We start from the raw sequence: 13,253 nt of genomic DNA on the forward strand, positions 1-13,253 counted from the left end.
TCTGACTTCTATCAAGCACAACTAAAGGCTTAGATAAATTCACGTTCTTAATTTTCCTTGTGTCTTTGAAACAATGTGGCTGTAGGCCAGTTGTTTGAAGGAAGCAACTGAATTTCAGCCAAATGTAACGTGGCTTATTAGCCTGAAAGCTTTATCCATCCCTGTTAATTATCTCCTGTGTTGCAATTACAGAAAGCATACCCTGCTGCAGCACAGTGCAGTAATGTAAGCCTTTCTCCAAAGGTTGGTAAGTTTTGACCAGATCGCTTTTGAGAGTTTATTTTGGTAAATGTATCTTTTGGTATCTTTTGTGTGGTCAGCAAAGTAGCTAGCATGGGTGTTTATCCATGCTGCAGAAAGCTTGCTGAGGCTCAAGCTTAAAGGTGTAATGAGCTACAGCATTGATAACACCAGCAGAACTGTCTTGCTAGTAAGTGAATCATTTTGCATGGCAGAAGTGAGATACAGCAAAGAAATATGAAGTTCCCACTTCTTACAGCAACACACAAGTTTCAGTTTCATGCTGAGGAAAAGCTGCAACTCTAACCTGGTGCATTGTGAGCAGCACTGTCTTCACAAAGGGATCTTATATATTTTCATGAAAAGAAAGTGCTAATGTCTCATGCTGTGTTATTTATAAATACAGTGGGTGTGCCTTCTTATGGTCACACATAATCTATTATTTAGAAACACATGGGCGTTCGTTTAAAATAACCTTCCCAAGCCTTGACTGACTTCCATAGTCCTTGAAACAAGTAATAATTAATTTGTGATTCCAAAAGGAACATGATGATCAATCTTGGTCTGGAAATAAGAGCTACAGCACTCCTTGTGCGTGTAGTGAAGACGCTAGCTGCTTCACTACCTAGATCATAGCTGTCTTCAGCCCAGCTGTGTGAATAATCCTGCACCACTGTCACAGAAGAGCTGTGGTTTATTTGGTTGTTTGTTTGTTTTGTTGGGTTTTTTTTAAATTAAAAAGCCAGGCTCTGGAGCTAGTCATCTCCACTAACTATGAAGGATTATAGCTCAGCAGGTACCCATCCTGCAAGCACTTTCTTCAGTCCATCTGTCTGGCAGAACTTAAAGGCTAAAAAATACTAAAATTTTATCTTACTGCTTATCACTGAAGCTGCCTATCACTGAAGGCTGGATCCCCAGTTCCCAAGAAGATGGATGCTGTGTCTAAGGCTCGGTGGGGTTCCACAACTGTTTGGTATGATCAGCAGAGCTCTAACAGGTCCTGCTGCCTTCCCTCGTTACCAGCTCTGCAATCTTGTCTTCCTTGGGCACTCCTTGGGGTTTGTCTCAGCCCATGGAGAAGGTAGTTCAAAGAGCTTAACCAACAGGGACGCGAACTTGTTTTTATTTAGTTACCTGAAGTAGCTCATGGCAGGGTCTGACGAACGCCCCATTCAGCGGGGCAGGAGATGCCTCATTTTGCTTGAATTTATGCCCTCCCTCAGTTGCATCACATGGGAAATGCCCCAGCCACCTTACTTGGGGTGTTCCTGGCCCTGTAAGGGTTGCATGACCTTGCAGAGAGACAGGAAACCTCAGTTTAAGCCACCCAGACTTGTATTTATTTTTTTTTTTTGCTATTGGGACTGCGTTGTACCTATCACAGTGCTCAAAGCCACAGCAGAGGTGGGACATCCCTGCTGTCTCTGTGGGATGGCATAAATGGCACTGATGCCGTCACAAGTGTGTACACAAGAAATAGGGTTTTTAACAGGAACAGTTTATTGCACTGTGAGCCAGTGACAGAACTGAGCCCACAAACAGTCTGCCTAATTTCAATACAATATTTTTCCATTGCATTCTGCAGCGGCAATGTGTCCTCTCTTTCACACTCTTTTATTCTTTTTCCACATTCAATCTTCTGCAGAAATTGGGGTTATTTGCCCTCCCCAACTCTCAAAACTTTCTGTATAAGAAAGCGTAGCTTGGGGAATGCCTTCCGTTTATCTTTAATAGCGTGGAGTTCCTGTGCTGTTTCTGTGCCTCTTTCTGTTAGCAGGACTGTTCCTGTGTGTGCCTTCAGCAACCAGCTTGCTTTCAGAGCACTGGCTCCTCTGCAGCATGCGTCTGTATGACATACGGCTTCAGCTTCCCTCGCATTTGGGTCACAAAGTAATTGACAACATCCTGAAGGCTTGGGAGTGTCACCTGTTTCACCAAAACAAAAACAACCAACCAAACAAAAAAACCCAAACCAAATAAAACATGCCACCTGTGTTGAGAATACTTTTTTAAAACATACTGGCAGGCTGGGATCCCTGACCATGTTTCTCAAACAACTGATGCAGTGAGGTTTAGGACAGCCCTCTGTAATCTATGGCAACGTTTTGACACCTGAACATACAACTCCTTCCCTTCCATCAAATGAGTAAACAAAGCAGAAGAGAGATTGCTCTCTGCACCGTTGTGCTCTGCAATGACTGCTGGTGCCTTTTCAGCAGATGGTATAACAGCAGATGCTTTTTCAAACCAATGGGATGCTTCTCAGGCCATGAGTTAAACATCTCTCAAGAAAAGTGGAAAAAAACTGTTTTAAACCAAATAGCCTTGTTCACGCTTCAACTAAGTTAATTTTATTTCTCAGAGTTACATGGAGTAAGTTTTGAACTTCCTCTAACTGCAGTGTGAGCTTAGTTTTATGCTTTGTACTGAAGCCTGAGTTGAAAAAAAAATAATTAAGCAATCTTTACTTTGACTCACAAATTATAGTTAAGAATTCGCTAGAGATTTTCTGTAAAGTGATATTTCTTACACCTGCTTAAGAATCTTCAATAAGGGAATGTCTCACTCACCTGTCTTTCCAATTCAATAACGTAACTTGTTCCTTTGGACACCACTTTATAGTGCTTTAACTGTGGGGCACTGAAAGAAAATGAAAGTTGATACGCTGGTGAAAATTAAATGCATTTTGAGGTATCATTGTCATTATAAACTCCTTTACAAAGTACACCCGTTGCTCCTGCAATATCCCCAGAGCTTATTGAAGGTGTGTGGCAGGGTTTGTTTTATCTCGTTTTAGTTTAGAAACACAGAACTGCAAATGTCATTCCTGGTGTCTCAGATGCTTCTTGTTCTGAAGCTCTGCAAAAGCTAAAACATGGCAATTCAGTTGAAATGTATGGTTTTAGACTAAGTTACTGTTTGAAAATACTTGTCTCATTTTTCATTGTTCATTTTATAAAGGCGTATGGCTTGTTCCATTTTCATTCTGTGTGATGACTTCTTAAACTGAGTAGGGTTTCATGGCAAATGAGGGAAGCCCATTTACTCAAGGAAACGGGCTTTTCCTGGGTGATCTTTATTGTTTCTTTGTTTAATCTAACTGGCTTTGGAGGAAGCGAGAACCAAGAAATCAATTTCAAGCCCCATTTGCCTTTCTCAAAACAGCCTGAAGGCAAGGCATATGTCAAGAGATGTCAGTATTAAGAATTCAGTTTTTAATACAGCGCATGCTAGTCAAGAATGGGTTAATATATTGTGGAATCAACCTACTCCAGCTTGTATCGAATAGTGATTGCATAGTTCTTGCTGTCGCTGCCAGGACGCAGGATCAAATTCCCACATGAAGGGTTCTTTTCTAACATCTCTATCGCTTCTCGCCGGGATACTGCATAGAAGCACCTGCACCGAAGGGAAGAGAGAAAAGTCACGAATGAGAGTTACGCTGGCAAGGGCACGTCGTTCTGAGCTGTGTGAAGAGACACAGCCTACCACGCTAGCACCTCTTCACAATGCTGGGCTTATCCAGGGTAAGTAGCCATGGCTGCCAAGAGGCATGACATCTGAAGGACTCTTGCTGATTAATGCTACTATAGGAGCATAATTCAGGACAACAGTGCTTTGGCCTTCTCAGAGAGAAAGTGAAGCTTTCATACAAATAGGACGCTTTCTGCACCCCTGGAAAGAATGTGCGAAGAATAACCAGGACTTACCTTTAATTTCTCTATGGTAATCAGCATTTTCTCAGAAGGGCAGACACAGCAGGCCAACGTGTGGCTTTCTGAAAAGTTTCTTAAGCATAGCAATGCTGCCCTCAGCCTTTTCAAAACAAAAGGCATTGTAGGAAAGCTCCAGGAGTAATCTTTCTCTTAGGATACCTCTATAAAGGTCTCAAGGTAGATTTTGTTCATTGAATATTATACAACCCTTGTACAGCAGTTGAATTTTGAACCTCTGCATGGAAATAATACTTTGAAAGAAGGGAAGGCTCTTTAGTCAGGTTGGGGTTTGCACGGTTCATTCAGAGCTTACGCTGGCATAGCGGTCAATGTACTGCTGGGAGGGCTCTTTCTGTTCAAATATGCACTGGAACAGTTGTTAAGTGTGATCCTTCTTTTCTTTTCCTTCTCTAGCACTTCATGCATTCTTCTAAGTTGCTCAGGTAGTAATGACTCATCTGGTGGAACTGACAGCTGAAAAGGAACAGCAAAATTGAAAAGCAAATGAAAGAGTGGACAAACGTGAGCAATCGTTTCTGTGTGTGCATCGTAGCTAATCTCTGAGTGCAGCTGCTCTGCAGACATCTTTCTTACCTGCTTGGTTTAAGCATCTGTGATAATCTGGAAGGTTTGGATATGCCTCTGCTTTGAATAAAATGCTGCACATGTGTTCTTGTTAGAATAGTGAAATACGGGTATCTGTGTCCTGATTTAGAAGAAATGTGCATTGAAAGAAGTGGGAATGATGTAAAAATCCACAACAATATTTTGCAGTTGCTATACTGAAAAAGGCTACATAAACGTAACTTAAATTATTTCAGCCATCCTCAGCTTTTTAAGTGATTTAGCTAGGCCCATGTAAAGTCGTTTGTGAACAAACTTCTTTCATTTTTACACTGGTCATTATCAAAAAGGGTCTTGGTATTTTCAAAGTGCGTTTAGCAAGGAATAATAGAATAAAACACAGGGCTGAGGGGTTCTCTCAGGCGCGCAGTTTGGCCACTACTTTGGTTATGTCTTTATGCATGATAAAGACCGAGAGAGATGCCTCTCTCAGAGCAGGCTCCCTTTTTCACAGCTGTGGCGGGGGGACTTGTGCTAGAAGTCTTTTCCTTCCTGGACAGCAAACAGTGGATTGGGAACGTTGGCTGACTGGATACCGTGGCAGGGCGTGTACTGCAGATCAGCTGGGGTTAAATCAGCCTGAATTTTGCTCTCAGGAAAAAAAAAACAAAAAACAAACAAAAACAACAAACCCCCTCAACAGTTTAGTGTGTGCAAACACCCTAGAAGCAAGGCTTTGTGCCTGTGGAAGCCAACATCTGGCATGCATGAAGAAGAAAACCCCTTACAGACACTTTTGACATGAAGTGAGATAAAAAACTCATCCATACCTCTGTTACAGTGAGAATAAAACCCTTCCATTCTTTCCCACCTTCATAGTCATTAGCCTGAGAGAACAGAAAATGACAGTGTAAGAACAACTATGGCAACAACAAAAAAAGTATGATATTTCATGTGGAAGCCTCAAATAACTCTCACCCTTTTCGAAGTACTGTGCCTGGAAATGAGCACCCTGCCAAGCTACATCACACCCTGAAACCCTACACTTCCCCAGTACTCCATGTTCAATTAGAGGGAGAGGAAAGAGGAGAGAAGGTAAAAAAATCATATGCTCTGTTGGAGTAAAAGGAGAAGGTTTTATGTGCATCCAAGGAGAAGGCCATGCTAAGGAGATAGGTGAGTCTCAAGCATAAAACCTTCCAGGTAGTCCCTGAGCACTACAGTCTGTATGGCTTCTGAATGGTGAGCGTGGTCAGAGATTTTGTCACCTTCTTGGTTTTACAGGTGACGTGGGCCTGTCACTGTGGTACTTCCTGCTTTCTCTTGTATATTTTCTTGCTCAATTCTTTGCTAATTTCATATTCCCAGATACTCCTGAGAAAAACTTCTCATGCCTCGAGGGGGAGTTTCCCTGGTGTTAGGTTCCTTTGCCCTGCCTCCCTCTGCCTGCCTTTCGGTGCTGCCTGGCTGCAGGCTGTACGCTTCGGTGGCAGGAAGGCAGCTCTACTCCCACGCTCCCGCACCACTCTGAATATCTGTGGGAGATGGAGTAAAGTACCAAGTGGTTTACAAATCACAACTTTCCTCTTTTTACCTTCAGTTCTAGCTCCCCATTTGACAGCATCAGGATAAACTGTGCAGAGCCATTTTCATCTGGATAAACATTGGTTGCTGAGGTCAAAGCTGAAATATCCAATTTCTGTGAGTACTAAGGAGGGGGAAAAAGAGAAATGGCACAAGTTGTAACTTTCACCAGAAATTGAGCTGCTCACCAAAGGAATTTGTTTAGAAGAAAATAGTCTGAAACTTTGTTTTTTCCCCCCCAGAACTTGGGTTTAGTTTAACTAACAGACATGCCAAAGCTCAGTCCTTTGCTTCTGCTTACAGAAGCTCTTCTCACCAACAACGTACCTTATGGATTCTTCCCATCCTAATCTTTGTAATCGCAAACAGATTAAATCCATGAGACCTCCCTGAGTATTTGCTTTGTGACTTGAACTAAACCCTCAGCTGGAGTACACCGTAATAAAACCAAGCACTTTTTCCTCAGCTGCATAAAGGAAAGTCACATTACACACCACGATAATTTTACCCTTGTGCACAGCAGAAGAAAAAGCACTCGGTAGAATTATGGACCAATGCAGATGTTTGTTAGTTCAGGTTCCCCCAAAAAATACTCATTTTTGTTTTGATGAGGCAAATTAATATGCTTGTCCTGGTTTAGGGTGGAGCAGAGCCAACTTTATATGTGGTGAGAGAGGCTCTTACTCACGCTTATTGCTGTGGCCACCAGGCTCAGCTGACTCTCGTGTTTACCTTGTGGAGGGGTCACACCTGGGACAGGTCAGGTGACCCAAACTGACCGATGGGGTGTTCCATCCCATCTGCCATGCTCTGTGTAAAAGCTGAAGGACCAAAGGGATCAGGTTGGCTCCTCTCCGAGGGCTTGTCTTCTTTGAATCTTCTTCAATGGACTGCTTCTTCAATGGCTCTCTCTCTCAATGGCTGATGTCTGAGGATGACCCCATCAGCTCATCTGCCCTTTGATCTCGGTCAGTGTGTTCCAGTTCTCATTTGTCACTGAGTCCAGTCTGGAACTTTCCCAGTGCCTGCCAGTGAGATCTCCCTGGGAGCTTGATATGGTTTTGTGTATGTTTATATTGCATCTATTATGTTATTTCCCTTTAAAAAATTTAATTATTAATATTTAAGTATTAATATTTCATTAGTTTAGTTTTTTCTAAACTCACAAATCTCTTAATCTCTCTTCTGCCTCTCCTTGGAGCGAGAGCTGTGGGAGAGCACCTGTTGTCTTGTCATTGGCCAACCCGGCCCAAACCACAACAATGCTACAGTTTGTTTCACTCTGGTTTTTTCTGATCTCAACCCTTCTGTTAAAATGTTCAGTACTATTTTCCTTTTTTTTTTTTTGGACTACGCAGATGAGAGAGGAACAGGTGCCGAGGGGTGTCAGGAGTACATAAGGATTACTTGATGAAAATAACTGATGCACTTAATCAGATGAGTAGTTACAAAGACAGCACATTACTCACTGCTGGGGCTTTCTTGTCTTCATAAAAGAAGAGCATAGTTCCTCTGAGTTCTGTCCAATACACTCTAAACTCCTGTTGGAAAGGAGGAAGATGATCGGTTTAGTTCCCACAAAATGCTGAAAGTGAAAGAACTGCTAAGAAAAAACTATGTTGTCATATTTTCAGTGTTCTAAAGATCGTTAAAGAGCAAGTATGTATTTTGCAGGCAGTTTATGCAAAAAAAAAGGCCAGTAAATAATTCTTTACAGGCAAAAAGATATATAAGCTCTAGGCTTTGTTTTCTAGTATCCTAATCTGGCATGGAACTAGAAAACTTTACTTTTGTCAAAACAATTTAAAGGGGTTACATAATGTAAGGAAAATATATTTTAAATGCCACTTTAAAATCTTGCTCTCCCTAGAAGAAATACAGGTGGAAAATAGTGTGAGATGAACGTGTGTAAAGACTCCAGTCTTCTGAACAGCATTCTCTTGAAGTGCCTATTTGCATTGAATTTTGATCCTGCTAGTTTACTTGCTATATGGCGAAGATCATGGAGCTTGACAGTAGTCTCACCTGTTAACTGGACTTCTTGCATTTGAAGTGGTGTTTTACATGCTTTGTCTTTAAATTACGTGTGGTAGTTTTCTTAAATCAACACTATGCCAAGGCAACTACAATTCTCTGGCTCTTCTAACTGTTCCCTAATGCAGTTATGCCAGAGTGAGGGGAAAGGTTTTTCTGTTTTCACGTGCCCCTGATAACTATGGCTGTTATGAGACGCTGAACTGGGAAGGCAACTTCTCTAAAACAGAAACTCTATTCTAGTTTTCAGTTTCCTTACCTGTTTTGTGTGTGTTGTTTGGGTGTGGGTTTTTTGAGGCAGGGGTTTAAAAAACAGGCACAAAAATTAAGGAAAAATACCCAACAACTGACTTGTGAAGTCTGATAGGTCATACAAGTTAGGGTGAGCAATATTCCCTAGAGTATTCTGCAGGTGATCCTTGCTCTTTACCGTACTAGTTCCTAACCAGTCTTTCTGGTGGTTTTTGTTGAATTACTAGCGTAAAATTTCTGTAGCATTCAGCCTCTGGACCCACAAACCTGTGAGTGCTGCAGCGTTAAGGTAAATGTCCTCATTAAACCATCTGTTCCTGGCAAGTTAACGAAGGCAGTGAATGCTTGCTGTGGTACGGGACTGGATGTCATGGGAAATTTTTGAACTGTACCTTATAAACTGGGCTTTCTGCTCTATGGAAAAGTAGCAATAGTAGTTGCCCAGGAGCACTTGTTACTGTTTCACAGACAATAATATGTTTTCCTCTTAGGCATCTGGTCTCTCAAAGGTGATAATACACCTCCTCAGTCCCATGTAAGTCTCTTCAGATCGGCTGCATATTATTGCTCTGCCTTGTTAGTTTTTGTTATTCCAGTATGATAGTTACTGAATTTCAGAAGAACGGACTGTTCAGGGGGAAAAAAGTTTATACATAAAAGGATATAAATAAAGGAATGTAACAGGGAGCTCTATTAAACTTGCAGGTGTTCTCCTGCTAGATGCAATACAACAATGTGTTGAATAATTTCTTGTGCTGCAGAAGAATTAATAGTAAGATTATTAGTCTACTTTTTGTTTCTTGGAGTTCCTGTTTTCTGTGGTACCTGGTTGTTCCTGTGTTTGTGAACTGCCATCCTATTTTGGTCTTTTGATTATATCTACCTTTAGCACCGTGTGACTTATTTTCTCTATTCTGTCTGTGCTTCTGTATCCACAGAGATGGGGTAAAAATGACTTTGTAAGCCCAAGTACAGGGATTGTGGTTATCAAGTGCTAAAAAAGGGCAGTTAGCCTGATTAGCGACATGCGCTGAACACACATGCTATCACACCACACACAAGCATGTAGGCTTTACAGATTTGTGTCTTAAATAGTAATCTTGGGTCAAAAAAATCACTCTTATTTTCCCAGTTAGTCCACATACGTTAAATCATCAGCCCTTAGTAACACGAAATAAACAGATGTAGAGACATATACTTCAGTTGGCGTGTCACTGAAGATATCAGGATGGATACTGTTCTCCAGTAGATAAGAGGACGTGTCAGAGCAATATAAGCATGTCAAACTTTGTTCTTGGTAATGAAATTATTGCATTAGCGTTTCACCATGGTGGTGGCTATCAAATCAGTTAAACTCAATCCACATTTCAGTAGGTAATAGCAAATTATAATGGGATCCTGGAGATAATGATGGTTACCTTACATAATTTATTTTACACACACACACACAAACGACATAATATGAACAGAAATAACTAGATGTCATTATTTCTGTGCAACCATTTGTGTCAGCCAGTGCTGAGAAACATTTCTCCGCACAGACTTGTCCCTCCTGGCAATACATTTTTGAACAAATATTCCAATACATTCACTTACCGGGACTGCATGCCTTACCTGGCATCTCGAGTGCCGGACAGACAGGTAACCTTGGAAGTACAAAGGTAGACCGGTGATCCTCTGCCGCTCCTGGAATATTTGCCGGGGGGCTGGCTGAGGAGTTCCCTCAGGCTGTTCCCTAACGCCTCTCAGCATCCTTTGGATATCTCGGCAGGATATCTGGATATCTTCTGTTGCTGTGCTCTTTTTTTTTTTTTTTTCTTTTTTCCCCTCCACTCCCGTTGTTCTCAGTCTGCTCTGTATCAGCCTCAGTCAGAGAACTCGCCCTGGTGAGAAGGGGGAAAAAGCAGCACCTCGAAGAGGAAGTCTCCGTACTCACTTTTAGGTCAGCGCACGCCACCGACTCTTTGCTTGGTGGATGATGATGAGGGCAACCAGACTGAACAGATAAAAAGTATCTTTCCCTTTAAAGTGTGCTCCTCGGGTTTGCTGGTGGGGAGACATTCCAATAAGGAGTGTGCTGGTACAAAAGCGCATCATTGCTGTGGCGGGTGTCACTTGGAGGTCATGCTGGGAAAGCCTGCTTTCTATGGCTTACAGCACTGGACTTTTCATGGGCTGCTGCTGGGGGTAGACTGCTCCCAGCTGCCTCTGAAATAATATTTACATTTTTTCATTGGGAGTGTGGATTAACTTTGAGACTATCAGAGTTTAACTTTCTTTAGCAAATGGCTCGGGGGATTACAGGATGCTGAAAGTGAAATTGGAAATAAATCTGCCTATGGTGGTTTATAATTGGCAAGGTAAATCAACTTTGCAACGGGCAGGTATGAAGATTTGCATCACAAAAGAACTAATAAGCCTTTAAAGAAACTGTGGAGATTGTAGTTCAGGAGCAAAATGTTGGTCCTGATGAAATGAAGGGTGAACCATCAACTCCACACAACCAGGATGTTTAGTTTAGTTTCTGGCTTTCCCCTTAGCGGTCAGAAAGAACAGGGATAGCAAGACTTGGTGTTTTGATGCTGGTTGCTACTAAATGTAAAGTACACATTATTAAAAAAAACAACAACTTGTTTTTTTGTTGGATATCTTCATGGCCTTTTGTGTGTAGGTGTAGCATGATAATTAGCCGGTAACGTGACCTGTGATAGATCAGAGAGCTGCCAACCAACCCTAGCAGAAGAGGGGTTCAGCCCTATGTGTGAAAGTAAATTCCCCATAGGGGCTGGGGCGAGGTACGTGTTCTCAGATTTTGGCTAAATTGCAGATTTCTTGTACGCGTTCTCTATTGATTGCGTTTAAATGGCAGAATTTGACTTTGCTGTCGAATGCTGCCAACGAGCTCATGAACACGGGGGGTTCCTGCACCTTTGCCGGGCAAGGCTGCAGCTGAGCCGGCACGTAGTCCACCGCTTGCCAGCGTGTGATAAAAAGCATCGCTTAAAGTTTGTTTTTTTTTTTTTTTTTTTGGGCCTTCTTTTGCGGATACCGGAAGATACTGTGGATGTTGTGGCGTTACATTCTCGAGCAGTTGTTTTCGCTTGTCGTGGTGTTCCTCACTCATGTTGTGAAGGAAAAGATTGCAACCCCCTGTGGGGGGTTTGCAACACCTGCAGGTGTTTCGTAGCGTTTAGAAACCCGAGGATGTGAACTGGCGTTTCCCATGAGGGGGGGGAAAAGAAATCAACAACCCGAGCACCGCCGCCCCGGGGGAAGGGAAGCGGCCCCGACCGCGGACGAGATGGCGGGCGGGGGGGCGGGAGAAGGCACCGCCTTCTGCGCAGGCGCGACAACGGCCCGCGGGGAGGGAGGTGGGGCGCGCGCAAAGCAGCCGCCCTCGTTGGCGCGCGGCGGCCGGCCGCCGCCCAATGGGAGCGGGGGGAGGAGGCGTGGCCAGCGCGTCGCCAGCCGCCGGTGAGCGCGCCCAGGCGCCCGCGGTTTGAAAGGCCGCGCGGCGGCGGACGGGAAACCGCGGGCGGGCCGGGTGCCGTGGCCGGGCTCTTGGCGTCCTCTTCGCGGCGGTCTGGGATGGCGGAGGCCTTGGTGAGAGAGCGCGGGGGAAGCGGCGGGGGTGTAGGGGTGTGTGTGGGGGGTTGCGTTTCCTTCCGTAACAGTCGTGGCACGGCCCTCGCCTCACCGCGCTCCTGAGGGGCGGCAGGCCGGCCCCGCCCGCCCCTTCCTCAGGAGCGCGGTGAGGCTCTGGGGGTCCCCGCTTCCCCCCGAGGAAAGGGGGGCCGGAGGTAGTGCTCTGCCCTCCTTCTTGGCCCCGGTTGGTGGCACGGAACAGTTCTGCTCCGAGGGGCTGTCTGCTGGGAGCCCCGCTTCCCTCAGGCTGCCGGCGGCTCCGCCTGTCGCTCGTCTCTGGAGATCTTTGGCGGGTTAGCGTATGAAGGGCCAGTGACTCGTCTAAACATGCTAGAAGCATACTCGCCTTCCTTCTGCCGCCCTCTCTCAGAGCTACGCGGGGGGCTTAAAAAGCTCTTTATGTCTAACAGGGTAGGAACGTCACAATAAATGAGCTGTTAAAAGCTCTTTTAGATCCGTTACAGGAGTCTTGCATTTTCTTATATGAAAGATTGCTTTCCAGTTGATTGTACTGCACTCCTCTGCAAGGGGAAGAAGTTTAAGCCTGAGTATGGTTCAGCACTGTTTCTGAAATCATGGCTTTTGGTCAGTTGTTTTCCCACGTGACCAAGAGTTTCTTCCTGCCATTTGAGGCAGATATTGAAAATTTGCAGTGGAATAAGTCCTTATGTGGTTTTGATTATTTTTATTATGAGAAGTAATATCCAAAAAGGAATCGTAAAGAAGTGCAAAGTAATGTCAGTATGGCAAATTTAGGGAAAAATGTGCTGAGTTCTGTTGTATTAGGACTAGATAATCTCCACACTGCACATGTACTCTATTCCAGTCTACACAAATGAAGAAGAGGTCATAATTTTTTTGCAGCTAAACATTCAGATTTTTTTTGAGACATTTTCTTGCCACAGTGGTGAAAAACTGCACTCTGCTTTGCTCTTTAATTTTTCTTGGCTTAACCATTCCTTGTTTTTATCCTCTATAGAGGTCTTTGCCTGTTTCCAGCTCAGTAGGCTTTATTTCATTTGTTGGCATAGAAAGTAATGCTGATAACATACTGTTGTTTGAATTATTACTACTTTAGTTGATGTTATAGATGACTGGAGTCCTGTCTGCTATTCAAATTACTTTGATTATTCTCAGGGTTCAAGTATATGCAGAGGTGCTGGGAGTTAATTGAGACTTTAGTTTTACCACGGAACAGCTGATGTGCTGTCACTG

The 13,253-nt window shown here is 43.6% G+C and overlaps 2 protein-coding genes across 4 annotated transcripts in view; one reads left to right on the forward strand and one right to left on the reverse strand.

Annotated features, from left to right (window-relative positions):
* Window positions 1–1,981: 1,981 nt before the first annotated feature.
* Window positions 1,982–10,145, reverse strand: STAP1 (signal transducing adaptor family member 1). The gene is made up of 8 exons (XM_054203303.1): window positions 10,008–10,145; window positions 7,577–7,648; window positions 6,118–6,231; window positions 5,354–5,410; window positions 4,273–4,433; window positions 3,514–3,642; window positions 2,814–2,883; window positions 1,982–2,169 (listed from the first exon to the last, which is right to left on the reverse strand). Exons 1-8 carry the CDS (start codon window positions 10,143–10,145, stop codon window positions 2,059–2,061), a joined length of 852 nt encoding a protein of 283 aa, XP_054059278.1. The 3' UTR covers window positions 1,982–2,058.
* The window catches only part of CENPC (centromere protein C), a 42,339-nt gene continuing 32,510 nt past the window's right edge, over window positions 3,425–13,253 (forward strand). For 2 of the 3 annotated variants that reach the window (XM_054203301.1, XM_054203299.1), the window contains exons 1-2: window positions 3,425–3,770; window positions 4,374–4,481. In XM_054203301.1, the coding sequence (XP_054059276.1) occupies window positions 4,464–4,481 (18 nt within the window). In that variant the 5' untranslated portion in view covers window positions 3,425–3,770; window positions 4,374–4,463. Of the gene's footprint in view, window positions 3,771–4,373; window positions 4,482–11,851; window positions 11,997–13,253 lie in introns of those variants that run through there. The other variant, XM_054203302.1, reaches the window with a different exon arrangement.

Source organism: Rissa tridactyla, chromosome 5 (assembly GCF_028500815.1).
Source record: "Rissa tridactyla isolate bRisTri1 chromosome 5, bRisTri1.patW.cur.20221130, whole genome shotgun sequence".
Lineage (NCBI taxonomy): Eukaryota > Metazoa > Chordata > Aves > Charadriiformes > Laridae > Rissa > Rissa tridactyla.

Bases quoted from the DNA above. Each gene is read 5' to 3' on its own strand.
- STAP1 (XM_054203303.1), bottom strand. From the start codon at position 10,145: ATGCTGAGAGGCGTTAGGGAACAGCCTGAGGGAACTCCTCAGCCAGCC. The intron at 7,649-10,007 runs GTAAGGCATGCA...CCTTTCCAACAG, and splicing joins TCCGGCACTCGAGATGCCAG to GAGTTTAGAGTGTATTGGAC. The intron at 6,232-7,576 runs GTGAGTAATGTG...CCCCCTCCTTAG, and splicing joins AAGACAAGAAAGCCCCAGCA to TACTCACAGAAATTGGATAT.